This window comes from Nerophis lumbriciformis, linkage group LG20 (genome assembly GCF_033978685.3).
Source record: "Nerophis lumbriciformis linkage group LG20, RoL_Nlum_v2.1, whole genome shotgun sequence".
Taxonomy (NCBI): Eukaryota; Metazoa; Chordata; class Actinopteri; order Syngnathiformes; family Syngnathidae; genus Nerophis; species Nerophis lumbriciformis.
The window spans coordinates 18,657,727-18,685,512 of NC_084567.2; the positions used below are offsets into that span (position 1 = coordinate 18,657,727).

A 27,786-nucleotide genomic window follows, 5' to 3' on the forward strand; every position below is an offset into this window, starting at 1 on the left:
ATATATATATATATATATATATATACACAAACCCCGTTTCCATATGAGTTGGGAAATTGTGTTAGATGTAAATATAAATGGAATACAATGATTTGCAAATCATTTTCAACCCATATTCAGTTGAATATGCTACAAAGACAACATATTTGATGTTCAAACTGATAAACATTTTTTTTTTTGCAAATACCGTAATCATTAACTTTTAGAATTTGATGCCAGCAACACGTGACAAAGAAGTTGGGAAAGGTGGCAATAAATACTGATAAAGTTGAGGAATGCTCATCAAACACTTATTTGGAACATCCCACAGGTGAACAGGCAAATTGGGAACAGGTGGGTGCCATGATTGGGTTTAAAAGTAGATTCCATGAAATGCTCAGTCATTCACAAACAAGGATGGGACGAGGGTCACCACTTTGTCAACAAATGCGTGAGCAAATTGTTGAACAGTTTAAGAAAAACCTTTCTCAACCAGCTATTGTAAGGAATTTAGGGATTTCACCATCTACGGTCCGTAATATCATCAAAGGGTTCAGAGAATCTGGAGAAATCACTGCACGTAAGCAGCTAAGCCCGTGACCTTCGATCCCTCAGGCTGTACTGCATCAACAAGCGACATCAGTGTGTAAAGGATATCACCACATGGGCTCAGGAACACTTCAGAAACCCACTGTCAGTAACTACAGTTGGTCGCTACATCTGTAAGTGCAAGTTAAAACTCTCCTATGCAAGGCGAAAATCGTTTATCAACAACACCCAGAAACGCCGTCGGCTTTGCTGGGCCTGAGGTCATCGAAGATGGACTGATACAAAGTGGAAAAGTGTTCTGTGGTCTGACGAGTCCACATTTCAAATTGTTTTTGGAAACTGTGGACATCGTGTCCTCCGGACCAAAGAGGAAAAGAACCATTCGGATTGTTATAGGCGCAAAGTTGAAAAGCCAGCATCTGTGATGGTATGGGGGTGTATTAGTGCCCAAGACATGGTAACTTACACATCTGTGAAGGCGCCTGTAATGCTGAAAGGTACATACAGGTTTTGGAGCAACATATGTTGCCATCCAAGCAATGTTACCATGGACGCCCCTGCTTATTTCAGCAAGACAATGCCAAGCCACGTGTTACATCAACGTGGCTTCATAGTAAAAGAGTGCGGGTACTAGACTGGCCTGCCTGTAGTCCAGACCTGTCTCCCATTGAAAATGTGTGGCGCATTTTGAAGCCTAAAATAGCACAACGGAGACCCCCGGACTGTTGAACAACTTAAACTGTACATCAAGCAAGAATGGGAAATAATTCCACCTGAGAAGCTTAAAAAATGTGTCTCCTCAGTTCCCAAACGTTTACTGAGTGTTGTAAAAAGGAAAGGCCATGTAACACAGTGGTGAACATGCCCTTTCCCAACTACTTTGGCATGTGTTGCAGCCATGAAATTCTAAGTTAATTATTATTTGCAAAAAAAATTAAGTTTATGAGTTTGAACATCAAATATCTTGTCTTTGTAGTGCATTCAATTGAATATGGATTGAAAAGGATTTGCAAATCATTGTATTCCATTTATATTTACATCTAACACAATTACCCAACTCATATGGAAACGGGGTTTGTACACACACACACACACACACACACACACACACACACACACACACACACACACACACACACACACACACACACACACACACACACACACACACACACACACACACACACACACACACACACACACACACACACACACACACACACACACACCAGCGGCACAATAGGTGTCCTGTTAGAAATAGGAAATTTGAGGTCTCTGTCCTCTTTGAACAACATAGTATAAAATGCTTGTTTGATAAGATATTACATGTCATATTGTAAACACTAGTGTTGCCTGCCTAATATATCATATGTCTATGTTGCTTAAATATATAAACTGTGTAGGACAACATGAAAATAAAACCTTGTTCAGAAGTAAATAAATACAATCTTGATGAGTAACAAATCTTAACATATCCTATAATACCATCCTATTGTATATTACAATTCAAAACAAATTTTGATGCAAATGGGCCCTAGTGTGTGAATGTGAGTGTGAGTGTGAATGTTGTCTGTCTATCTGTGTTGGCCCTGCGATGAGGTGGCGACTTGTCCAGGGTGTACCCTGCCTTCCGCCCGATTGTAGCTGAGATAGGCTCCAGCGCCCCCCGCGACCCTGAAGGGAATAAGCGGTAGAAAATGGATGGATGGATGGCTGTTTACAGTTTCTAAAAATAGGTGCCAGATTGACCAGTAGAGGGCGACAACGCTAGTAGTGATAAATCACATACAATGTTCGGTGTGTGAATGTTGTGTAATTTCTATACGTGTAAACATTTGTAGCTTATTGTGTGAATATATCAACACTAAACCTACTATTTTATTTATGTAAAATTCACAATGGTGGGTACAATTTTATGATTCATATTTTCAGTCTTACAAACCTAAATGAGGAATGAAAATGATTCAAAAGAAGGAGCATCAATCCAACAAAAACTGGAGCTTCTTTTTCTTAACTAGCCGCACACGCTGGAAACGAGTAGCAAGGGTAGAATAATGAATTTATTGACAGTGCAATGTGAAAGCCGATGTGTTTACTTTGCAATTAAGTAAACACAGTCGGCACTTTCTGACAAAACATCCACATTGCTATGTCCGGCCCCTGAGCCCATGGGCCCCATGAAACTACACTGTGTAGTTGATTAGCACTAGTTTACACCATAAATGGCAGCTAGGTTATTGTGATAGTCCATATCCCCTATCTCCACTGGCCAGGTGTGGCCTGTGGGCCTTGAATTTGACACATGTGGTCTAAATGCCTTAAATGACCATTGCAGTAATGACGGGAAACTAACAATGTTGCTTTTCAACCATTTCGATTTCTTTAGTATTTGCTGTGTAATTCTAATACAGTAACTACAAGTCGCAAGCAAAAAAAAAAATCTTGCAAGTGCAAAAACTTTGAATCAAAGAGTTTGTGCACTTTTGGGTGGACATCCAGCCCCTGTTTTCCAAGTTAGAACGTTTCTTTCCACCAGAACATCCTCTGTTTTCAGGTCAACTCCCCCCTTGTAAGAAGAAAATATTTTGTGTGGCTGTAAATAGTATTATTTTTCTATAAAACTGTTAAGTATACCTCTGCATAACATTGTAAGCCTATGAACATTAAAGGAAACAACACACCGGTCTTTCCTCGTCTCCCACTGAGGCAAAAAAAGCATGTTACCCTCCTGGAATCGCATTGTTGAAAGAAGTTGGAGAACAAGATGGTAAGTATATATTTTTAAGATTGCATTCAAAACATAAACATACAGCAATACATCCTTTTTTTTTTTTTTTTTAGGAAAGACAAGGTTAAATAAATACAATTATTTAGCATCTCGAGCCACACTCCATTCCAGAAGATGGCGGTAATGCTCACTAAAACAAACGAAGAAGAGTAATTACTTCCGGGGTCAGTTCTCTCCATATTTAAACAAGTTGTTGGTAAAACATGTTGTATTCCACGTGGAGTTAAACTTTTATTTTATTTTTACCAATTGCAATGAGTTCACAAAAAGGTAACGTTTCTCGATCGCGACGACAAAGGCATCAAAACATCACTGCCTACAGGAATGACCGACACGGAGCGTCTACACAAGTAAAGGTACGACATCTGATCTGAGACCAGCATGTATCGGAGTAGCTTTAGCATGGTCGTCGCTCTCAGAACACATCTAGTACATTATACATTACTCACAAACAGTTGGGGATATTACATTAAACGTAATTTCACCTTCTCTAGACTTTTGAATGTTCACCGTTTCAGTACTTTTTGCACCACTTGCTGTTCTCTTACAAGAAGCTGAACAGCAACATTCTCAAAGGTGTTCAACTTTATGAACGGACCATTAAATACGTTTGTTCATTTGTTTTTGAGATTCAAACAGTCCCCCGCATCATAGTGTTTACATTTTGACATAAAGAGAGTAAAGCGGCATCTAATTAGGGATGTAACGATATTATGTGGATATTAAGGCCACGGTACGATGTTATTGTGGTCTATGTTATGTATATATACATGTGTGTATATATGTGTGTGTATATATATATATATATATATATATATATATGTATATGTATATATGTGTGTGTGTGTGTATATTTAAGTATGTATTTATATGTCCGATAATGGCTTTTTGCCGATATTCCGATATTGTCCAACTCTTTAATTACCGATACCGATATGTGCTGGAAAATGCGGAGCGGAAATTACGGAGCAGCAGAAAAGTGGAATGTATTATTTGAATCGGTGTGTTGGAAAACACGGACCGGAGTTTTTTTTTAAACTGGATCTGGATCGGCATTTTCCCATGCCTTGCCGATACGCAATTTTTGGCAAATATCGGCAGCCGATCCGATCCAAATATCGGATCGGGACATCCCTAAAATATATACACATGTATACACACACACACACACACACACACACACACACACACACACACACACACACACACACATATATATATATATATATATATATATATATATATATATATATATATATATATATATACACACACACACACACAGGTAAAAGCCAGTAAATTAGAATATTTTGAAAAACTTGATTTATTTCAGTAATTGCATTCAAAAGGTGTAACTTGTACATTATATTTATTCATTGCACACAGACTGATGCATTCAAATGTTTATTTCATTTAATTTTGATAATTTGAAGTGGCAACAAATGAAAATCCAAAATTCCGTGTGTCACAAAATTAGAATATTACTTAAGGCTAATACAAAAAAGGGATTTTTAGAAATGTTGGCCAACTGAAAAGTATGAAAATGAAAAATATGAGCATGTACAATACTCAATACTTGGTTGGAGCTCCTTTTGCCTCAATTACTGCGTTAATGCGGCGTGGCATGGAGTCGATGAGTTTCTGGCACTGCTCAGGTTTTATGAGAGCCCAGGTTGCTCTGATAGTGGCCTTCAACTCTTCTGCGTTTTTGGGTCTGGCATTCTGCATCTTCCTTTTCACAATACCCCACAGATTTTCTATGGGGCTAAGGTCAGGGGAGTTGGCGGGCCAATTTAGAACAGAAATACCATGGTCCGTAAACCAGGCACGGGTAGATTTTGCGCTGTGTGCAGGCGCCAAGTCCTGTTGGAACTTGACATCTCCATCTCCATAGAGCAGGTCAGCAGCAGGAAGCATGAAGTGCTCTAAAACTTGCTGGTAGACGGCTGCGTTGACCCTGGATCTCAGGAAACAGAGTGGACCGACACCAGCAGATGACATGGCACCCCAAACCATCACTGATGGTGGAAACTTTACACTAGACTTCAGGCAACGTGGATCCTGTGCCTCTCCTGTCTTCCTCCAGACTCTGGGACCTCGATTTCCAAAGGAAATGCAAAATTTGCATGGTTGGGTGATGGTTTGGGGTGCCATGTCATCGGAGGTCTCAAGGTTGGCAAGTATGCCTGAAGTACTCATAATACTGTAAATACTCACCAAAAGTACACATATATCTGCAAATACTCGCCTGAAGTACTTATAAAACTGTAAATACTGATCTGAAGTGCTCATAATACTGTACTCATATTACTGTAAATACTCACCTGATGTACTCATACTACTGTAAATACACACCTGAAGTACTCATATTACTGTAAATACTCACCCGATGTCCTTATAATACTGCAAATACTCACCTGAACTACTCATAACACTGCACATACTCACCTGAAGTACTCATACTACTGTAAATACTCACCTGAAGTACTCATAATACTGTAAATAGTCACCTTAGGTACTCATATTACTGCAAATACTCACCTGAAGTACTCATAACACAGTAAATACTCACCAGAAGTACTCATAACACTGCAAATAGTCACCAGAAGTACTCATAATACTGTAAATACTCACCTGAAGGACTCATATTACTGTAAATACTCATCCGAGTACTTATAATACTGTAAATACTCACCTGAAGTACTCATAACACAGTAAATATAAATACTCACCTGAATTACTCACAGAACTGTAAATACTCACCCGAGGTACTCATAATACTGCAAATACTCACTTGAAGTACTCAATACTGTAAATACTCACCTAAAAGTACTCATAATACTGTAAATACTAATCTGATGTGTTCATAATACTGTACTCACATGAAGTACTCATATTACTGTATATACTCACCTGAAGTACTCATAGTACTGAAAATACACAGCTGAAGTACTCATACTACTGTAAATACTCATCTGAGATACTCGTTTTACTGTAAATACTAATCTGAAGTACTCATTACTGTAAATACTTACCCGAAGTACTCTTAATACTGTAAATACTCACCTAAGGTACACATAGCACTGCAAATACTCACCTGAAGTACTCATAATACTGTAAATACTCACCTAATGGTACTCATAATACTGTAAATACTAATCTGAAGTGCTCATAATACTTTACTCACAAAAGGAGCTCCAACCAAGTATTGAGTATTGTACATGCTCATATTTTTCATTTTCATACTTTTCAGTTGGCCAACATTTCTAAAAATCCCTTTTTTGTATTAGCCTTAAGTAATATTCTAATTTTGTAACACACGGAAATTTGGATTTTCATTTGTTGCCACTTCAAATCATCAAAATTAAATGAAATAAACATTTGAATGCATCAGTCTGTGTGCAATGAATAAATATAATGTACAAGTTACACCTTTTGAATGCAATTACTGAAATAAATCAAGTTTTTCAAAAATTCAAATTTACTGGCTTTTACCTGTGTGTGTGTGTGTGTGTGTGTGTGTGTGTGTGTGTGTGTGTGTGTGTGTGTGTGTGTGTGTGTGTGTGTGTCTTTTTTTTTTTAACCTTTATTTATAAACTGCAACATTTACAAACAGCTGAGAAACAATACCGTAATCAAAATAATAGGGGTGTAACGGTACATGTATTTGTATCGAACCGTTTCCGTACGGGGGTTTCGGTTCGGTGCAGAGGTGTGCCGAACGAGTTTCCACACGGACATATTAAGTAGCGTACTGCACGTTGTGTAAACCATACTCAAAATGCCGGACCTTTGAGACATTTAAGAAACCCCGCCCTGACAGCTCCGCAAATGAGGACATGTGCGGTGAAAAGCGGACGTATGGTCAGTCTATCGTATCCCGTTAGCTGCTAGCATGCTAGCAAAAGAGGACGTGTCCGGTGAGCAGCGACCGGGCTAGGTCCTGACCATACGTCCTCTTTTCACCGGACATGTCCTCTTTTGCGGGGCTGTCCGGGCGGTGTTTCTAAAATGCCTCAAATGTCCGGCATTTTGAGTTAAGGTTGTGTGTATTTTCAATATACGTTCAGGGTTAAGAAGGTTAAAAACAAAACAAGTTGTGCGCGAAGCAGCATTCGTGAGGGAGGGGCAGAGACAGAGAGAGCGAGAGAGTTATGATAAACGAGCATGCGTCGTCAGGCTCTGCTTTTTATCGATAGATTTAACAGATTAAATTTTTTATTATCTATAGCAGGGGTGTCAAAAGTGTGCATTTTTGTAACATTTTCCTTGTTTTATTTGGCAAGTTGATAGAACATGGCGCCAGTATGCTGTTTTTTTTTTCAATAAAATACTGGAAAGGATAGAAATGTAGTTTGTCTCTTTTATCCGATTATTAATCGATTAATCGAAGTAATAATCGACATATTAATCGATTATCAAATGAATCGTTAGTTGCAGCCCTAGTGTATATATATATACCTGTATATATATACCTGTATATGTGTGTGTGTGTATATACTGTATATACCGTATTTTCCGCACCATAAGGCGCCCTGGGTTATAAGCCGCGCCTTCAATGAACGGCATATTTCAAAACTTTGTCCACCTATAAGCCGCCCCGTGTTGTAAGCCGCATCTAACTGCGCTAAAGGAATGTCAAAAAAACAGTCAGATAGGTCAGTCAAACTTTAATAATATATTAAAAACCAGCGTTCTAACAACTCTGTTCACTCCCAAAATGTACGCAAATGTGCAATCACAAACATAGTAAAATTCAAAATAGTGCAGAGCAATAGCAACATAATGTTGCTCGAACGTTAATGTCACAACACACAAAATAAACATAACGCTCACTTTCTGAAGTTATTCTTCATTCATAAATCCCTCGAATTCTTCTCTTTCGGTGTCCGAATTGAAAAGTTGGGCGAATGTGGGATCCGTCTCGCTGTCTCCCTGTCTTAGTGAAGGTGTGTTCGCCTTCGGTCATCCATTGTTCCCACGCAGTTAGCAGTCTAGCTTCGAATGCCCTGTTGACACCAATATCTAGCGGCTGGAGGTCTTTTGTCAATCCACCCGGAATGACGGCGAGTATTGAATTAAGCGCGTAAGCGTGTCTCTTAATGTGATGTTATGAGCTAGCAAATATAACAACTACACTACCCAGCATGCAACGATAGTGACGAGCATGCGCGGTAGCCCTGAGAAGCGTTGTTGTATGTGCTGGCAGTTAGAATGTGGTTATGAGCACGCTGTGAGTAAACGTTGAGAACTCAGTTAACACGCCTCGTCTGCATTATTTATAATTAGACAGACAACACACTTAATAGGAGCCATTTTGGGGTCTTTACATAAACACACAAATGGAAATGAAACGTCACATATCCCAGCATGCACCGCGCGCTTCTTCTATGGGGAAAAAAGATGGCGGCTGTTTACCGTAGTTGCGAGACCTAAACTTTATGAAAATTAATATTAATATTAACCCATATATAAGGCGCACCGGATTATAAGGCGCACTGTCAGCTTTTGAGAAAATTTGTGGTTTTTAGGTGCGCCTTATAGTGCGGAAAATACGGTACTGCATGTTTAGCTATTCCTCGTCCTGCAGGGATGATACTTGTAAGAAACTTACTTTATTTGTCGCCATGGAGGCGAGTATTAGTGATTTAGAAGTCGCTAAAACACTGCCGACAGCGGATGGACGTTAGCCGCTAGCTAGCTAGTCATGTTTTAAAGCACCTCTTCCTGAGGACGTTTCAGTGTTATAACTTCCTTTTTATCGTCAGTTTTTAAGCCAAGATGCGTCCATTCTCCCTTTTCTGTCTACACACTGTCTGCTTGTAAGTACTCAGTGATTGTGTGTTACCGAACATGCTTGTAAAAGGTAAAACTCATGTTGTCCACTAGTTGGCAACAGAATATCAGTGTCAAAATTGTTAGACGTTTAAAATTAATTAAATCTCCCTGCAGGCAAGATTGTGATGTATGAAGGGCCGCAGTTTGGACACCCCAAGTGCAGTTTGTGTGCCTAATCTTGTCGCTGCAATTGTATGGTTTCTCACACGTTTTTTTCCATGTATTTCTAAAATGTAGAAGGCAAACTCCAAGATCCACGATGGACTCTGTCAACACTGCAAGGGTGTTCTCGAGTGGAAAGTGAAGTACAACAAATACAAGTCTCTAACACAACCCCGGAAATGGTAAGGACTAATTAAATAAATGCATTGAACATAACAGCAGTAAAATGTGTTACTTAAGGATGAGTACTCTAATAGACACTGACCAAATTCCGGCAGTAGTCCCTGGTATCGATTCACGTAAAATCAAACAGTGCCATATTTTAGTACTTTTGTTGCGCGTGAAGTCACGTCCGGTTGCAGACTAAACACCGGCTCACGTAAACAGTCATACAGCATTCAGGGTAGGGCTGGGCGATATATTGATATACTCGATATATCGCGGGTTTGTCTCTGTGCGATATAGAAAATGACTATATCGTAGGGCTGGGCGATATTGGCTTTTATTAATATCTCAATATTTTTAGGCCATATCGCGATATACGATATATATCTCGATATTTTGCCTCAGCCTTGAATGAACACTTGATGCATATAATAGGGCGCATTAAAGTAGTCCTATTATTATTATTTTTCTAAATTGAAATCACTTCCTTGTGGTCTACATAACATGTAATGGTGGTTCTCTGGTCAAAATGTTGCATAGATGATGTTTATGGGGCCATGTCCTTCGCTATGTAATAAGTTACTGCGGACGTTATCTCCTTGTGTTTGTGACTATGTTTTTCATATGGTGTTTATCTGTAAATGGAAGACGTCAGGCTCATTTGTCAGTGCAGGTTGTTTCGGCATTTTTTTGGGTGTGGCACCGGCCGGAGATGTTAACGTGCAGAGTTTCAAGCACTCTTAATTCTCTCGCGGGTGACTTTTTAAATGAAAGAACAAATTAGTAGTGCTGCTACCAATGTTCCCTCTAATTGTTCATGTGTGTGAGCAAACACAAAAACTCCGTGAGCATGCAGTGGAGCACATGTGAGCAACTTCACACGTGGCAATACCAGCAGCACACCTGTCTCAAACCAATCTTTTATAATAACACTCAAATGAGAGGAGTCATTTTCATGAGATTATTTAGTAATATTAGTGATTTGGCCCACTTGAAATGAAAATAAAAGAAATTTTGTTTTTCATAAGCTATGGATTAGTATTGTACAGTATGTCTGTGTGGGGGTCCTGCTTTGGAAATCATTTGTACCCCTTTCAGAGATCACATTTAGTTGCTCTTAAACATCCTCATGTTGCACAATGAAATGTAAACATAGGATGAAGTGTGCATTCCTGTAACTTTCTCTAGTAACAGCATTCCATGATTAATATCAATAAATTAACATTAATAATAAATTACAGTAGAATAAGCACACTGACTGAGGAGTCATAGTGTAACTTTGTGTGGTGTTTGAGTTGTCCGACTTTTTGTGTGGCCATAAACGCACCAGTGGCTTAGTGGTATGCGTGTTGGTGACAGATGACAAGTTGGTTTTGGCCTGGTTTGTACAGCAGAAAATGACTCGTTTTTCGAGATAGAAGTGTTTTACTCATGTTTTTGGTGTGGTTATGGCCGAATATAAACAGTTTTGCTCAATAAAGTGATCGATATAATTCCTGTCCTCGAAGCATCTCGATAGACGTTACAATAATTGAACGGTGTTCAATTGAACGGTGTTGATGAACACCGTTAGGGCCGCTTGTTGTCACTGTCACTCAGAGTAGTATTGCAAAATTACACAGAATAAATGTGTTTATTTTGTTTAGAATTTAGATGGGATTTGATTTGGTGCGCGGCATATATTTGCTGTGCGCAGAGGACGCTTGAGCAGTGCGCAATTGCGCAGGCGCGCACCTTAGAGGGAACGTTGGCTGCTACCTTTTGTAGCAACGCTTCTGCTGCATACTTTGCATATTACTGTTGTCTGCTGAATATCTCCCCGCTTGAAGCCAAACTACCGCCAGATGATGGACCCCGTGCTGTTTTTTTGGGCATTAAATGTTCTTCCTCCATTTGTGATCAGTTTTGCACCTTCTCTTGTATTGTCACTCGCACCGCTCCGCTTGTACCACCTGCCTCAGCTAACGTTAGCCATGCTGCTACCTCTCTGCGCGACAGTATGTGACGTATGTAAGAAGGTGTGCATGTTTTACGCCCCTGTGAGAAGGAGAGACTAGAAAGAGTGAGAAACGCCTGTAGTGTAATGCCCACAGCTAAAAGCAACTGCGTGAGAACGTATACGCCGATATCACGATATAATCATTTTCTATATCGCACAGAGGCAAACCCGTGATATATCGAGTGTATCGATATATCGCCCAGCCCTCTCTATTTCGTGATACTCGAGTATACGTTCTCACACAGTTGCTTTTAGCTGCAGGCATTACACTGCAGGCGTTTCCCACTCTTTCCTGTCTCTCCTTCTCACAGAGACTTAAAACAAGCACACCTTCTTACAACATCGGGAAGCAATCCGCCATTTTCTCAAACACCGAGTCAAATCAGCTGTTATTTTCCGTTTTTTCGACTGTTTTCCGTACCTTGAAGACATCATGCCTCGTCGGTGTGTTGTCGGAGGGTGTAACAACACGAACAGGGACAAATTCAAGTTGCACCAGTGGCCCAAAGATGCGAAAGTGGCAAGAAATTGGACGTTTGTTCCGCACACTTTACCGACGAAAGCTATGCTACGACAGAGATGGCAAGAATGTGCGGATATCCTGCGACACTCAAAGCAGATGCATTTCCAACGATAAAGTCAAAGAAATCTGCCGCCAGACCCCCATTGAATCTGCCGGAGTGTGTGAGCAATTCAGGGACAAAGGACCTCGGTAGCACGGCAAGCAATGGCGGCAGTTTGTTCCCGCAGACGAGCGAGCTAAACCCCCTATCGACCCTAGCTTCCCTGGCCTGCTGACATCAACTCCAAAACTGGACAGATCAGCTTTCAGGAAAAGAGGGTATGGGTAATGAGGGTATGTCTACAGAATATATTAATTGATGAAAATTGGGCTGTCTGCACTCTCAAAGTGCATGTTGTTGCCAAATGTATTTCATATGCTGTAAACCTAGTTCATAGTTGTTAGTTTCCTTTAATGCCAAACAAATGCATACCAATCGTTGGTTAGAAGGCGATCGCCGCATTTGTCCTCGCTTTCTCCCGTGTCGCTGGCTGTCGTGTCGTTTTCGTCGTTTTCGCTTGCATACGGTTCAAACCGATATGGCTCAATAGTTTCAGTTTCTTCTTCAATTTCGTTTTCGCTACCTGCCTCCACACTACAACCATCCGTTTCAATACATTCGTAATCTGTTGAATCGCTTAAGCCGCTGAAATCCGAGTCTGAATCCGAGCTAATGTCGCTATAGCTTGCTGTTCTTTCCGCCATGTTTGTTTGTGTTGGCTTCACTATGTGACGTCACAGGAAAATGGACGGGACGGGTGTTTATAACGATGGTTAAAATCAGGCACTTTGAAGCTTTTTTTAGGGATATTGCGTGATGGGTAAAATTTTGAAAAAAACTTCGAAAAATATAATAAGCCACTGGGAACTGATTTTTAATGGTTTTAACAATTCTGAAATTGTGATAATGTTCCCCTTTAATGCTGAAAGGTACATACAGGTTTTGGAACAACATATGCTGCCATCTAAGCGCCGTCTTTTTCAAGGTGGCCCCTGCTTATTTCAGCAAGACAATGCCAAGCCACATTCAGCACATGTTACAACAGCGTGGCTTCGTAAAAAAAAGAGTGCGGGTACTTTCCTGGCCTGCCTGCAGTCCAGACCTGTCTCCCATCGAAAATGTGTGGCGCATTATGAAGCGTAAAATACGACAGCGGAGATCCCGGACTGTTGAACGACTGAAGCTCTACATAAAACAAGAATGGGAAAGAATTCCACTTTCAAAGCTTCAACAATTAGTTTCCTCGGTTCCAATCGTTTATTGAGTGTTGTTAAAAGAAAAGGCTATGTAACACAGTGGTGAACATGCCCTTTCCCAACTACTTTGGCAGGTGTTGCAGCCATGAAATTCTAAGTTAATTATTATTTGCAAAAAAAAAAAAAAAAGTTTATGAGTTTGAACATGTCTTTGTAGTGCATTCAATTGAATATGGGTTGAAAAGGATTTGCAAATCATTTTATTCTGTTTATATTTACATCTACACAATTTCCCAACTCATATGGAAACGGGGTTTGTACATACGTCACGTGAGCAACGTCACACGCTCCCACGGAGCAAACAGGTAGCAACATGGTAACGTTAGCTGTGATGCTAACGGTGTGGTGCGAGTGGTAATACGAAAGAGAGAAGGTGCAAATTTGGTAACAAATGGAGGAAGAATGAATTCCCAAGAAAAACAGCACAGGGTCCAACGTCTGGCGGTGGTTTGGCTTCAAGCAGGAATATGTTGAGCATTTATGCGGCACAAGTGTTGCTACAAAAAGTAGCAACAATGCTAATATGTAGCATCATTTGAAAAGTTACCCACTAGAGAATGAAGAGTGCTTCAAACTCTGCATGTCAACATCTCCGTTCGGTGCCACACCCAACAAAATGCCGAAGCAACTATTTCCACATCAACACCGTATGACACATACAATTTGATATGCAGCTCATTTTTATGTGACACTTATTGAAATATCTTGTGTTACATCATGCACAAAAGTGCAATTTATTTGTTTTTAACTATTGTAGTGGCGTTCTGTACAAAAAGTGCACTTTAATTTAATTTTGTTTTGATATGTCATCTTAGTGACATCATGCACAAAAGTGCACTAATAGCTTGTTTTAAAATGTCTCTGACAATCTTGCACTTTCTGTTTTGAAATGACATGAATGTTTGTGCCACTGCTTAATAACTGTTTAATAAATACAGTTTTGGTAAATTGACTTAGTTGTGATTTCCCTCTCTGCATGAAAGTTTAAAATGAGCATACCGGTATATTAATGCAGTATGAACAAGAATGTTTTAATGTAGACACATATAATCATCATACTGCTGTGATTATATGCATCAAGTGTTCATTCAAGGCTAAGGCAAAATATCGAGATACATATCGTGTATCGTGACATGGCCTAAAAATATCAAGATATTAATAAAAGGCCATATCACCCAGCCCTAATTCAGGGCGGACTCGGACAAACTCCCTGTAAGTAATTTTGCAATTTTCAACACCAAGAAAGCAAGTATGCTTGGTAGAAACGCTCCAATATAAAGTAAGACTCCACTCTTTAAATTGTGCTAGATTGATGCTAATTTACATTGGATTTGCCATAGACTGGGTACTCGGGTTGTCCCGATACAAATATTTTGGTACCGTTATTTCGATATTTTTCAAAATAAAGGGGGCCACAATACAATATCATTTTTGGCTTTCTTTTAACAGAAAACGTTGGGATACATTAACTATATTTCTTATTGCAATCAAAGACACATTTTGTCATTAAATAAGATAGTCATCATACTATACAACTTCTGTTTTAGTAGTAAGTAAACAAACAAAGTTAAACAAGTTAAAGTTAAAGTACCAATGATTGTCACACACACACTAGGTGTGGCGAAATTATTCTCTGCATTTGACCCATCACCCTTGATCACCCCCTGGGAGGTGAGGGGAGCAGTGGGCAGCAGCGGTGGCCGCGCCCGGGAATCATTTTTGGTGATTCAACCCCCAGTTCCCAACCCAAAGGCTCCTAATTTGGCTGCTGACATATGCAGTAACATATTGTGTCTTTTCTCATTTAATTATTTTGTCAAAACCATGAGGGACAAGCGGTAGAAAATAGATTATTAATCTACTTGTTCATTTAGTGTTAAAATGGAAAATAAGCCGATATTAACATGTTCTATCAACACTTCTGTTAAAATGTAATAATCACTTATTCTTCTGTTTGTTGCTTTACATAAGTATTGGGTGATACCACACTTTTTGGTATCAATCCAATACCAAGTACCGTATTTTCCGCACTATAAGGCGCACCGGATTATTAGCCGCACCTTCTATGAATTACATATTTCATAATTTTGTCCACCAATAAGCCGCCCTGGACTATAAGCCGCGCCTACGCTGCGCTAAAGTGAATGTCAAAAAAACGCTGCGCTAAAGTGAATGTCAAAAAAACAGTCAGATAGTTCAGTCAAACTTTAATAATATATTGAAAACCAGCGTTCTAACAACTCTGTCCCAAAATGTACGCAAATGTGCAATCACAAACATAGTAAAATTCAAAATGGTGTAGAGCAATAAATAGCAACATAATGTTGCTCGAACGTTAATGTCACAACACACAAAATAAACATAGCGCTCACCTTCTGAAGTTATTCTTCATTCGTAAATCCTTCGAATTCTTCGTCTTCGGTGTCCGAATTGAAAAGTTGCGCAAGCGTGGGATCCAAAAATGGCCGGCTCCGCCTCGTCGAAGTCATCGGATTCAGTGTCGCTGTTGTTGTGCAGCAGTTCTGTGAATCCTGCCTTCCGGAAAGCTCGGACCACAGTTGTGACCGAAACTATCTGCCCAGGCATTTACGATCCACTGGCAGATGTTGGCGTATGTCGACCGGCGCTATCTGCCCGTCTTAGTGAAGGTGTGTTCGCCTTCGGAGCTGTGTGAAAAAAGCCACCCGGCCTCTTCGCGTAAACTTCCCTTAACCACTCGCTCATCTTTTCTTCATCCATCCATCCCTTCGAGTTAGCTTTTATGATGACGCCGGCTGGAAAGGTCTCTTTTGGCAAGGTCTTCCTTTTGAATATCATCATGGGTGGAAGTTAGCATGGCAAGCTAGAACCACTGTGAAGGATGACTTCTCATTCCCTGTGGTGCGAATATTCACCGTACGTGCTCCCGTTCCACAGTGCGGTTCACAGGAATATCAGCTGTGAAATACGGTAGTAATCCGTGTGCGGATGGAGAGATTGCGTCTTTTTATGAACCGGATCGCTTAGTAGGAGCCATTTTGTGGTCTTTACAGATGTAAACAGGAAATGAAACGTACGGTGATATCCGCGCGTTTTTTCTTCTTCTTCCGGGGGCGGGTGAAGCGCTTCCTGTTCTATGGGGGCGGGTGCTTTCCTTGGCGGTTGCTTGCGTAGAAGAAGAAGCGCTTCCTGTTCTACCGGGAAAAAAGATGGCGGCTGTTTACCGAAGTTGCGAGACCGAAACTTTATGAAAATGAATCGTAATAAAGCGCACCGGGTTATAAGGCGCACTGTCAGCTTTTGAGAAAAATTGTGGTTTTTAGGTGCGCCTTATAGTGCGGAAAATACGGTAGTTACAGGGTCATACATTGGTCATAATGAAAGGTTTCCTGTGTCCAGAGATGTATTTCCTGGGTTTATAAACAATAAAAAAATGACAAAAGATTTTGTGATAATAAAAAATACAAACGTAATCATTGTAGTATCGTTTATGTATGGCTCTTGTACTTGGTATCGTTACAGTCGATACTTGTTTAGATCCACTAGTTTGTTTACATTCCGGAGCGCTAGCTTGCTATTAGCGGTTAGCTAGTGTATCCTCTTATGGTGTGTAGTGAAGCATGTTAAGCTATTCCTCTTCCTGCAGGGATGATATTTGTAAGAAACATAGTTTATTGTTGAAATGGAGGCGAGGATTAGTGATTTAGAAGTAGCTAAAACACTGCCGACTGCGGATGGATGTTAGCCGCTAATAAGCTATCTTTTTAAAGCTTCAGTGTTTGTAGCGCCACCTTTTATCGATTTTAAGTCAAAATGCGCCCATTCTTAATTTTCTGTCTTCATGCTGAATCTGCTTGTAAGTGCTGTGTGTGTGTGTGTGTGTGTTGACTAAACACTCACCTATGCTCATATTACCAGCAATGTCACTACGTGACGACTGCTCGCCATCAAAAGAAAAAGTACTGGTATTTATCAGTGGCAGCATAGTACCGTTTTTAATTCATTAGTACCGTGCTACTTTACTAGTATTGGTAGACCGTACAACCCTACAAGGTACTATTAGTATTAGTGATTTTACATGGCAATTTCAACACCTCCAGAGTCGGTAATGAAAAGTACAACTAAGATGAATGTTACAATCAAACAGCTAGTGTGTAATAAGTACAATACGTACAGTATAAACACTTTGTAGGGCACATCATAACACTTTCAGCTTCATGGAAAAAGTTACTTCCGAGTTATACAACATACAATAGATAGCCTATACAGTACTGCCCTCTTAAGTCTTGGAAGTGCAACTGCATTGCAACTGCATTGCAAATGACACAAATGTAATCCGAAAACAAGACACAGTTATAACCAGCTTTTTTAAAAATGTTACATTAAAAAATATAATTTTGCTCTAAAAAAATCTACATTTATTAACAATCAAAAGTACTGAAAACTAGTACCGTTGAGTACAGGTACCGTATCGGTTCAAATGTGAACGGTAGCCTACCCATCCTTATCACCAAATCTATCCGTCACCTCCAGTATTTGCTCAACATGTGCGAGAAGAAAAGCGAAAGCGGTTGGTTTTGACACTCTGAGCTTTCATGACATCACAAAGAAAAAAACCTGCCCCAAATTTGATACGGCCACGTCCTGCGTATACACCCGCCATTTTGCGGCTTTGTAAGTAGTGCAGGAAGCAGGCTTCACTGCACATATTAAAAATAATGCCTGGAGCCCTGCCAACCATCCGTCAGTAGGTTTTATCATTTAGTTTTGCTGAAGTGAATAGTCTTAAGCTACTATGAAGTTAAAATGTGAGTGTAGTGTTAGCACCGAAGCTCACATACCGACCTCCCCCACGCCATTGTGTTACGTTGTTGTTTGGGATAATTGGTATTCATCACGTTGCGCGCTTACGGCGTGTATATGTAAAAAGTAGATAAAGTGCGTCTTCTGTATTTTATTTCTCGATTTTCATAACAGAAACTAAAAACGTAGTTGTTGTGCAGGAAAGCCAAGGGCTTTATTCGACCTAGATGACCACATTATAGCGCCTTTGGTGATATGTTTGCATCAAGAAAATATCCTTACTAGTATTAATAAAATAGATGAATACATCTCTGGTAGGCCCAACAGTAAATGCTGAATCTTGATATCGCTAGCAAATATTGCTGAACAACAGGGACATCTATAGCTAAATAATGAGACAAAATATGAACTTCACACCATAAAAACTCTAAACATGAATTGTAGATGAGATTAATATTTGTGGCAGGAAATCAACTGCAAACAAACTTATTATTTTTCTCATTAGCATCATGATCACAGCAGCATGGCACTCGTTATGTCAATCAAATACGTTACTTAGCGATGCACCAAATAGTCCAACTTTGTTAATGTTTAATTTGTGAACCCCTCAGATGTAAAGACATGATGTGCCTCCAATATTTTATTTTCTAAATACCATGATTGTCAAGTGAAGTGAGCTAGCAATAACCTTTAGGTGATAATAAATGTTTTAAATCATTGAAAATGTTTTTTTTTTCTCAAGTGTAAAAATCCACTCCATTCCATTTTAAATATTTTTTTCACGATTGCTTATATATTTGCCTCGAAACCTTTCAAAATAAGCCTAAATCTGCACCGATGAGGTAAATAAACAGTAGCCCAATTGGACTCTGGAGCAAGGCAGAGGTTTTATTTAACAAGTATATTTCATATTTTGGGCCACTGTCACATTACACACAGTTTGAACAGTAACACTGCGTATGAATATGTAGGTGGTTCTTTGGCGCACCACTAAACGGAGCCCAGGTTGAGAATCACTGCTTTGTACCATCTAACGTGCATGTTTTCCTATTTCAGTATCAAATGTTGTCAGAAGACGGTGAAGGATGCGTATCACATCATTTGTAAGCCATGTTCCCTTCAGCTTGACATGTGCTGCAAATGTGGAAAGAAAGAGGACATTGTCATCCCGTAAGTGCTCTACTAATGGTAAATTGTTGCCTATTGACTTTACACAATCACGATTTATTTAGTAAATAATGCAATATTTGTGCTGCTATTACTTGCTGTCGCTTTAAAGCAGGGGTGTCCAAACCTTTTCCACTGAGGGCTGCACACTGAGAAATCAAAACCTGCAGGGGCCATTTTGATATTTAAAATTTTTAAAAAGCAATACAAAATGTAGATTTTTTTTAACCTTTTAGTGCTTCCCTCAAGTTTGGTCCCAAAGACCCAGAAGGGTCTCAGTCATAAACATTAAAAAAAAGGTCATAAATTATTTAGATCAGCGTTCGATCTGTTTATATTAAAACATTTTCTTAATGCCTTTTGTGTTTAAGAAAACTCTTTTTATGGTAATCACAAAATATGAACGTGGAAGAGTTGATGTGAGGTGTGTGGACGCTTAAATAAGTCAATAACTCAAAACAACAATGATTTTGATTTGTTACTTTCTGAGCAATGACAGTTTTTATAAAAAAACAAACCCACTAAAATTCTCAGGGAGCCAAAAGGGCCCCACTCATAACAATTAAAAATAAGTCATAGATTTCTTTAAAAATTGTTTTACTTTCAACACTTAAATCTCTAGATCAACTTCAGATCTATCTGTCGATTATACATTTTTATTATTATTATTTTTTTTTGTCTTTTGTTTGTTTGTTTGTTTTATGCCCTTTTTAAAACAAACAAAAAAATGTTTTTGTCATGGCAAACACTGAACATACACTACTATATTGCCAAAGGTATTTAGCCACCCATCCAAATGATCAGAATCAGGTGTTCTAATCACCTGGACCGGCCACAGGTGTATAAAATCAAGCACTTAGACATGGAGACTGTTTATACAAACATTTGTGAAAGAATAGGCCGCTCTCAGGAGCTCAGTGATTTCCAGCGTGGAACTGTCATAAGATGCCACCTGTGCAACAAATCCAGTCGTGAAATTTCCTCGCTCCTAAATATTCAAAAGTCAACCGTCGGTTTTATTATAAGAAAATGGAAGAGTTTGGGAACAACAGCAACTCAGCCACTAAGTGGTAGGCCACGTAAACTGACAGAGGGGTTAGCGGATGCTGAAGCGCATAGTGCAAAGAGGTCGCCGACTTTCTGCACAGTCAGTTGCTACAGAGCTCCAAACTTCATGTGACCTTCCAATTAGCCCACGTACAGTACGCAGAGAGCTTCATGGAATGGGTTTCCATGGCTGAGCAGCTGTATCCAAGCCATTCACCAAGTCCAATGCAAAGCGTCTGATGCAGTGGTGTAAAGCACGTAGCCATTGGACTCTAGAGCAGTGGAGACGCCTTCTCTGGACTGATGAGTCACGCTTTTCCATCTGGCAATCTGATGGACGAGTCTGGGTTTGGAGGTTGCTAGGAGAACTGTACATTTCGGACTGCATTGTGCCAAGTGTGAAATTTGGTGGAGGAGGAATTATGGTGTGGGGTTGTTTTTCAGGAGTTGGGCTTGGCCCCTTAGTTCCGGTGAAAGGAACTTTGAATGCTCCTGGATACCAAAACATTTTGGACAATTCCATGCTCTAGGGGTTTAACGGTACACAAAAATTTCGGTTCGGTACGTACCTCGGTTTAGAGGTCACGGTTCGGTTCATTTTCGGTACAGTAAGAAAACAACAAAATATACATTTTTGGTTATTTATTTACCAAATTTGTAAACAATGGCTTTATCCTTTTAACATTGGGAACACTATAATAATTATGCCCACGTTAATCCACATTAAACTGCCTCAAATTGTTGCTCAGATTAAATAAAATGACAAAACTTTTCTTCTACATATAAAAAGTGCAACATTAAACAGTTTCAAGTTAACTCATCATGCTTAATTTATTACAGCATTTGGGAAGCCTGTAGTTGATTTTTATTATGTAAATGTTATGTTTTTATCAACATGTGATAGCAGGGACCAATATTCCCTCTAATTTTTCATGTGTGTGAGCAAACGCACAAACACCCTGAGCATTCAGTGGAATACAGATATGCACACGTGGCCATACCAGCAGCACATTTGTCTCAAACCTGACATAACAATTTGAATGTCTTATTATTATAATCAAGTGACTAGTCAATTTCAAGAGATTATTTTCTAATATATGTGATTTGGCCCCTCTTAGATATTGTTTTTTTTTTTAAATCAGCTATGCACTATAGTATTTTATGCCTGGGTGGGGGTCCTGCTTTGGAAAGATTGTGTACCCCTTTCAGAGATCACATTTAGTTCCCCTTAAAACATTCACATGTTGCATGAGATGAAGTGTTTATTAACTTTCTGTCTGTAAAATAAATATTTTTATTAGCAATTATGTAGTCCTGTAACATCATTTCATGATTAATATCCAAAAAATAACATTCTTAACAAATGACAGTAGAATAAGCACACTGATTGAGGAGTCATAGTAAAACGACCTGAAATTTACACTTTACGTGTAGTGTTGGAGTTGTCCAACTTTTTGTGTGGCCATAAACGCATCAGTGGCTAATTGCCATAGTGTATGTGTTGGTGCAGGTGAGAGAGAGAGCAAGCGGCTGCTGTTGATGTAACAGATTACAAAGAGTTGCTTTTGGCTTAGTTTGTACGGTAGACAACGACCAGTTTTGCTAGATAAAAGTATTTTACACATTGTTTTGGTGTGGTTATGGCTGACAAACAATTTCGCTAAATAAAGGGACAGATGGAATTCGGTTTTTTCATTGATAACGCTGCCATCTTGTGGACATGAGTCGCAATCTGTTTTCTTTTTTTATTTATTGGTTTCAGGACAATGATTATGATTATTGACATTATCAGCTAATTTCCATCTCTCCACCTTCATTTGACACCACCTAATGGAAGAAAACTAATTGTGTTAATAAACTATAAATGTTAAAAAATTTGAAAATAACATTGACGAGTACAACACATAATACAGAGAATAACACACATCATAAAAAAGCCCACATACAGTTATACACCTTATTTTACCTTCCATAAAATGCATATGCTGCAAATAAAAGTGCCTATATATATATATATATATATATATATATTTTAAACAAAGCTATAATGCATGAATTGCTGACAAGACAATAATGTATAGAGTGACTAAATTAGTGTAGTGCTGCCACAAATAAATATTTAAAATCCATTATTGAAATAGTTGCCAACTAATTTGGTTATCGATGAGTTTACCACCAGCGGCATGTTTTACCGCAGACAATCCACCAGCGTCTCCAAAGGGGGCAATAATGAGTCATTTCATGGATGTGATCTACCAGTACAGGAAGAAAAGTAGCCATCAGCAAATAACTGGACTTCTTCACCCAGTCAGGAGCCTTTACAAAATGGCGGCGAGGTGTCTGTGAGTTCGGATGACACTTTGCGCTACGGTGGAATGCTTTACAAAATTCACTGTTTGGACTTTATTTCGGTTTTGTGATCATTTAGAGTACATTGTGGTTCTTTTTGACACCACAGAATACCAAATATCCTAATCATCCACCATTCCCTTTTATTAGGGATGTTTCGATCAGGGTTGCCGATTCCGATACCGATCATCCATGAGTGATATCAGTCGATACAGATCACATGTATTAACTGTTAAATTTCCAATTAATTCATAATGAGTGATATCGACAGTTCAACAAGATCAACTCTATATTCAAACTCGTTCCTTATTGTCTTTTATTACAAACAATTGATCAAATGATCAAAACAAAGTTAATCGTACACGATATCTAAACAAAACACTACTCTTTTAAATCATTTGGTTTTTGCCCTCAAAAGTCCTCCTTTGTCCAAAAAACTTTGTAAACATTGAGAAAAAATACAAAAAGTTTTTGAGATTTAGGCCCTGGCCGATATTCAGGAGGCACTCAGCCAAACTCCCTCTAAGTCAGGGATGTCCAAACTACGGCCCGTGGGTTAATTGCGGCCTGTCCGCGAGACAACATGAGTACAACAAGCAATCTGGTATTTACATACAGTATTATATTTAAATATCTGGCAGTTTGATAGGTGCTTATTTGTTGCCATTTTGTGGACAATGTGAGTGATTCAGGCCAGTGACCATGGAGTGTACTTTCCCGAGACTATATGCACAGCATTAACCTCTATGACCCAATCCCAACAACTTTCCATAGGTTGTGGCACAGAAAAAAAAATTAAACCAGCACAAAAAGTCAACAAACATGTCACACATACCAAACATAACACAACCTGCTCACTGAACTTTGTGGACAGTATAAAAAACAGCCAAACACCATAAAAAAAATCTGAATTACACCCATTTAAATCTATTGTAAGGCATGATGGGAAAAACGCAAAAAACTCTCTTCACACTTATCCATTTTAGGCGCATTTAAGCTGCTTGATATTTCTGATTGATTGCAAAACTTTAAGGAGGTCGTCACGGAAGTTAACAAGGTTGAAGTCGAACTTCCAGATACTCTTAATATTCAATTATAATAATTGTTAATTATATATATATATATATATATATATATATATATATATATATATAATTACAGTCATGGTCAAAAGTTTTTCATACACTTGTGAAGGACACAATGTCATTGCTGTCTTGAGTTTCCAATAATTTCTACAACTCTTATTTTTTGTGATAGAGTGATTGGAGCACATACTTGTTTGTCACAAAAAACATTTATGAAGTTTGGTTCTTTTATGAATTTATTATGAGTCTACTGAAAATGTGACCAAATCTGCTGGGTCAAAAGTATACATACAGCAACATACATTATCAATTTTGGTGATGTAGAAAAGTTACAATCAATTCAGCTTCATGGCATGGCCTCTTAACTTCATATGAGTGAAATGATTGACGACACCTGTTTACTTCTCTGAGCCAATTTAAATATGGCTCATGTGATGCATTCATTAGACTCGGTTACAAACGTGACAATGGGAAAGTCAAAAGAACTCAGCACAGATCTGAAAAAAAAAAATATTGACTTGAATAAGTCAGGAAAGTCATTTTGAGCCATTTCAAAGCTGCTTAATGTCCCAAGATCAACTGTGCAGAAAATTGTTCGTAAGTATAAAGTGCAAGGCAGAGTTTTATCACTTCCACGATCAGGAAGAAAACGCAAGCTATCACCTGCTGCTGAGAGAAAATTGGTCAGGATGATCAAGAGTCAACCGAGAACCACCCAAAAGCAGGTCTGCAATGAATTGGAAGCTGCTGGAACACAGGTGTCCGTGTCCACAGTCAAGCGTGTTTTGCATCGCCATGGACTGAGAGGCTACCATGCAAGAAGGAAGCCCTTGCTCCAAAAGCGACACCTTAAGGCTTGTCTAAAGTCTAAAGATAGCACCTTCTGGAGGAAAGTTCTGTGATCAGATGAAAAAAAAATTGAGCTGTTTGGCCACAATACCCAGCAATATGTTTGGAAGAGAAAAGGTGAGGCCTTTAATCCCAGGAACACCAATTCCTACCGTCAAGCATGGTGGTGGTAGTAATATTCTCTGGGCCTGTTTTGCTGCCAATGCAACTGGTGCTTTACAGAGAGTAAAGGGACAATGAAAAAGGAGGATTACCTCCAAATTCTTCAGGACAACCTAAAATCATTAGCCCGGAGGTTGGGTCTTGGGCGCAGTTGGGTGTTCCAAAAGGACAATGACCCCAAGCACACGTCAAAAGTGGTAAAGGAATGGCTAAATGTGAAGTGAAGTGAATTATATTTATATAGCGCTTTTCTCAAGTGACTCAAAGCGCTTTACATTGTGAAACCCAATATCTAAGTTACATTTTTAAACCAGTGTGGGTGGCACTGGGAGCAGGTGGGTAAAGTGTCTTGCCCAAGGACACAACGGCAGTGACTAGGATGGCGGAAGCGGGGATCGAACCTGCAACCCTCAAGTTGCTGGCACGGCCGCTCTACCAACCGAGCTATACCGCTAGAATTAAGGTTTTAGAATGGCCTTCCCAAAGTCCTGACTAAAACCCCATTGAGAACATTTGGACAATGCTGAAGAAACAAGTCCATGTCAGAAAACCAACACATTTAGCTGAACTGCACCGATTTTGTGAAGAGGAGTGGTCAAAAATCCAACAAGAAGCTTGCCAAAAGCTTGTGGATGGCTACCAAAAGCGCCTTATTGCAGTGAAAGGGACATGTAAGCAATTATTAACATTGCTGTATGTATACTTTTGACACAGCAGATTTGGTCACATTTTCAGTAGACCCATAATAAATTCATAAAAGAACCAAACTTCATGAAAGTTTTTTTGTGACAAACAAGTATGTGCTCCAATCACTCTATCACAAAAAAATAAAGAGTTGCAGAAATGATTGGAAACTCAAGTCAGCCATGACATTATGTCCTTCACAAGCTAATTGGATATAGTTGGATAATAGTTGGATTTGCCATAGACAAGTTACTATTTGCATTTGCAATGTTTTTTCCCAACACATCCAAATTTGGTCAAGGAAACGACAACCAAGATGAATGTTACAATCATTTACCACGGACATGTTTTTCTGCCTCTTGTGCAGAGTTAACTCGCATTTGGACCAAGAAGAAAAGGAACAGGAAGACCTCAAAGACGGAGGCACAACGTGCAGAAAGAAGGACGTGGGTACCTTGGACAGTGATGAGGATTATGACGAGGATGATGAGGAGGACTTTGGTGATCTTGAGGATGATGACGACTGTGACAGTAATGCAACACCAAAGGGGACACACAACAAGTGCGTTCCACTTCCCGATATGTCCAGAGTGAATGTTACAGAGTAACGCTAACTGGACGGGTGGACCCTTGGGCATGGATGTGATTTGGTAGGCATGCAGAAATGTGGTTCCACTGTCAGCAATGGCGATGTTGGATCATACATGTTGCAGAACATAAAACATGTACCGTATTTTTCGGATTATAAGTCGCAGTTTTTTTCATAGTTTGGCCGGGGGTGCGACATATACTCCGGAGCGACTTATGTGTGAAATTATTAACACATTACCGTAAAATATCAAATATTATTTATCTCATTCGCGTGAGACGAAGCAAATGTCAGCAATCGTCACACACACACGTCAACCAATAAGAATTTGGCGGGGGCGGGTCACAGCAGAAGTGCATTGTGGGTCATTGGATGCTAACTGCTGCTATGTCCGTAGCTATTAAAATGGATCATTTCTACATTGGCGGTAACTTATAAAAACTGAGAAGGGCTGAACAAAAATGGCACTGAAAAGGAAATCATATACTGCAGATTACAAGCTGGACGTAGTGAAATATGCAGCAGAAAACCGCGATCAAGCAGCAGAAAGAAAGGAAGCGGCGCATACCAGGAGCGACAACGAGGAAGAAGATTTCATCGGATTTAGCGATCAGGAGTGACAGATTGTTTGGTAAACGTATAGAATGTTCTATATGTTATAGTTATTTGAATGACTCTTACCATAATATGTAACGTTAACATGCCAGGCACGTTCTCAGTTGGTAATTTGTGCGTCATATAACGTACACTTATTCAGCCTGTTGTTCACTATTCTTTATTTATTTTAAATTGCCTTTCAAATGTCTATTCTTGGTGTTGGATTTTATCAAATAAATTTTCCCCCAAAATGTGACTTATACTCAAGTGCGACGTATATACCGGTATGTTTTTTTCCTTCTTTATTATGCATTTTCGGCCGGTGCGACGTATACTCCGGAGCGACTTGTAATCCGAAAAATACGGTACACGTGCTGGACACTTCATTAGAATCATCTACAGTTCTTCCAATACAGTAAATATACAGTACACATTCTTTTAATGCAGTGGAACCTCCGTTTAAGTTTTTGAACAGGGTTCGTAAATAGAAAAGTTTTTATAATGAAGCAAAATTCTCCATAAGAAACAATGTAAATATGAATAATGGGTTCCAGCCTGGACAAAAGGCATATTTTAGTGAAGGTTTGTACACTTTGAACACAGTATAAAGTGATATAGAGTACTGTATATCGCACAAACATAACAAGGAAGTGATGGATCAATGTTCTCTTTAACAAGACAAAACAACAACAAGCCACACACTCACAGAAGTTCCTTTAGTGTCTTCACCAAGATCAGAAACCACGAAAATAAAATTTAAAAACGTAAAACCCGCTTACATTAACATCGGCAAAGGAGGAGCTGACGAGAAAGGAGTGGACAGAGGGAGAGAAGGGTAGGATCGGAGGTAAGGGGGCCACGTGTGTGTGAGCGCTTGAAAAAGGCGCCGCTGAATGAGAGGCGACTCTTTTCTCCCTCTGTGCAATAAGTCTGCTTTGGCATCCTTTTCCAGAAATGTCTGGTCCCATCACAATTAAATCTTGCTGTGGTACAAAACCTGCTTCGCCCATTCTTCCGTACTTGAGAGCCCTATAAATGTATTCCTTGCAGATAGTCTCCACAGCGATTCCCTCCTTCTTTCCACGATGGTCTGTTGTATTTTTTGGGACTCATTGAGTTAGCAAAATGGACATTACTTGTCAAAAGGCATTAAAAACCACAGACAAAGCACACATG

At 39.3% G+C, this 27,786-nt stretch overlaps 1 protein-coding gene across 1 annotated transcript; it reads left to right on the top strand.

Annotated features, from left to right (window-relative positions):
* The first annotated feature begins 3,461 nt into the window (after positions 1-3,461).
* Positions 3,462-27,786, top strand: lg20h9orf85 (linkage group 20 C9orf85 homolog). The gene is made up of 4 exons (XM_061980564.1): positions 3,462-3,672; positions 9,392-9,498; positions 19,138-19,251; positions 25,792-27,786. Exons 1-4 carry the CDS (start codon positions 3,571-3,573, stop codon positions 26,030-26,032), a joined length of 564 nt encoding a protein of 187 aa, XP_061836548.1. The 5' UTR covers positions 3,462-3,570; the 3' UTR covers positions 26,033-27,786.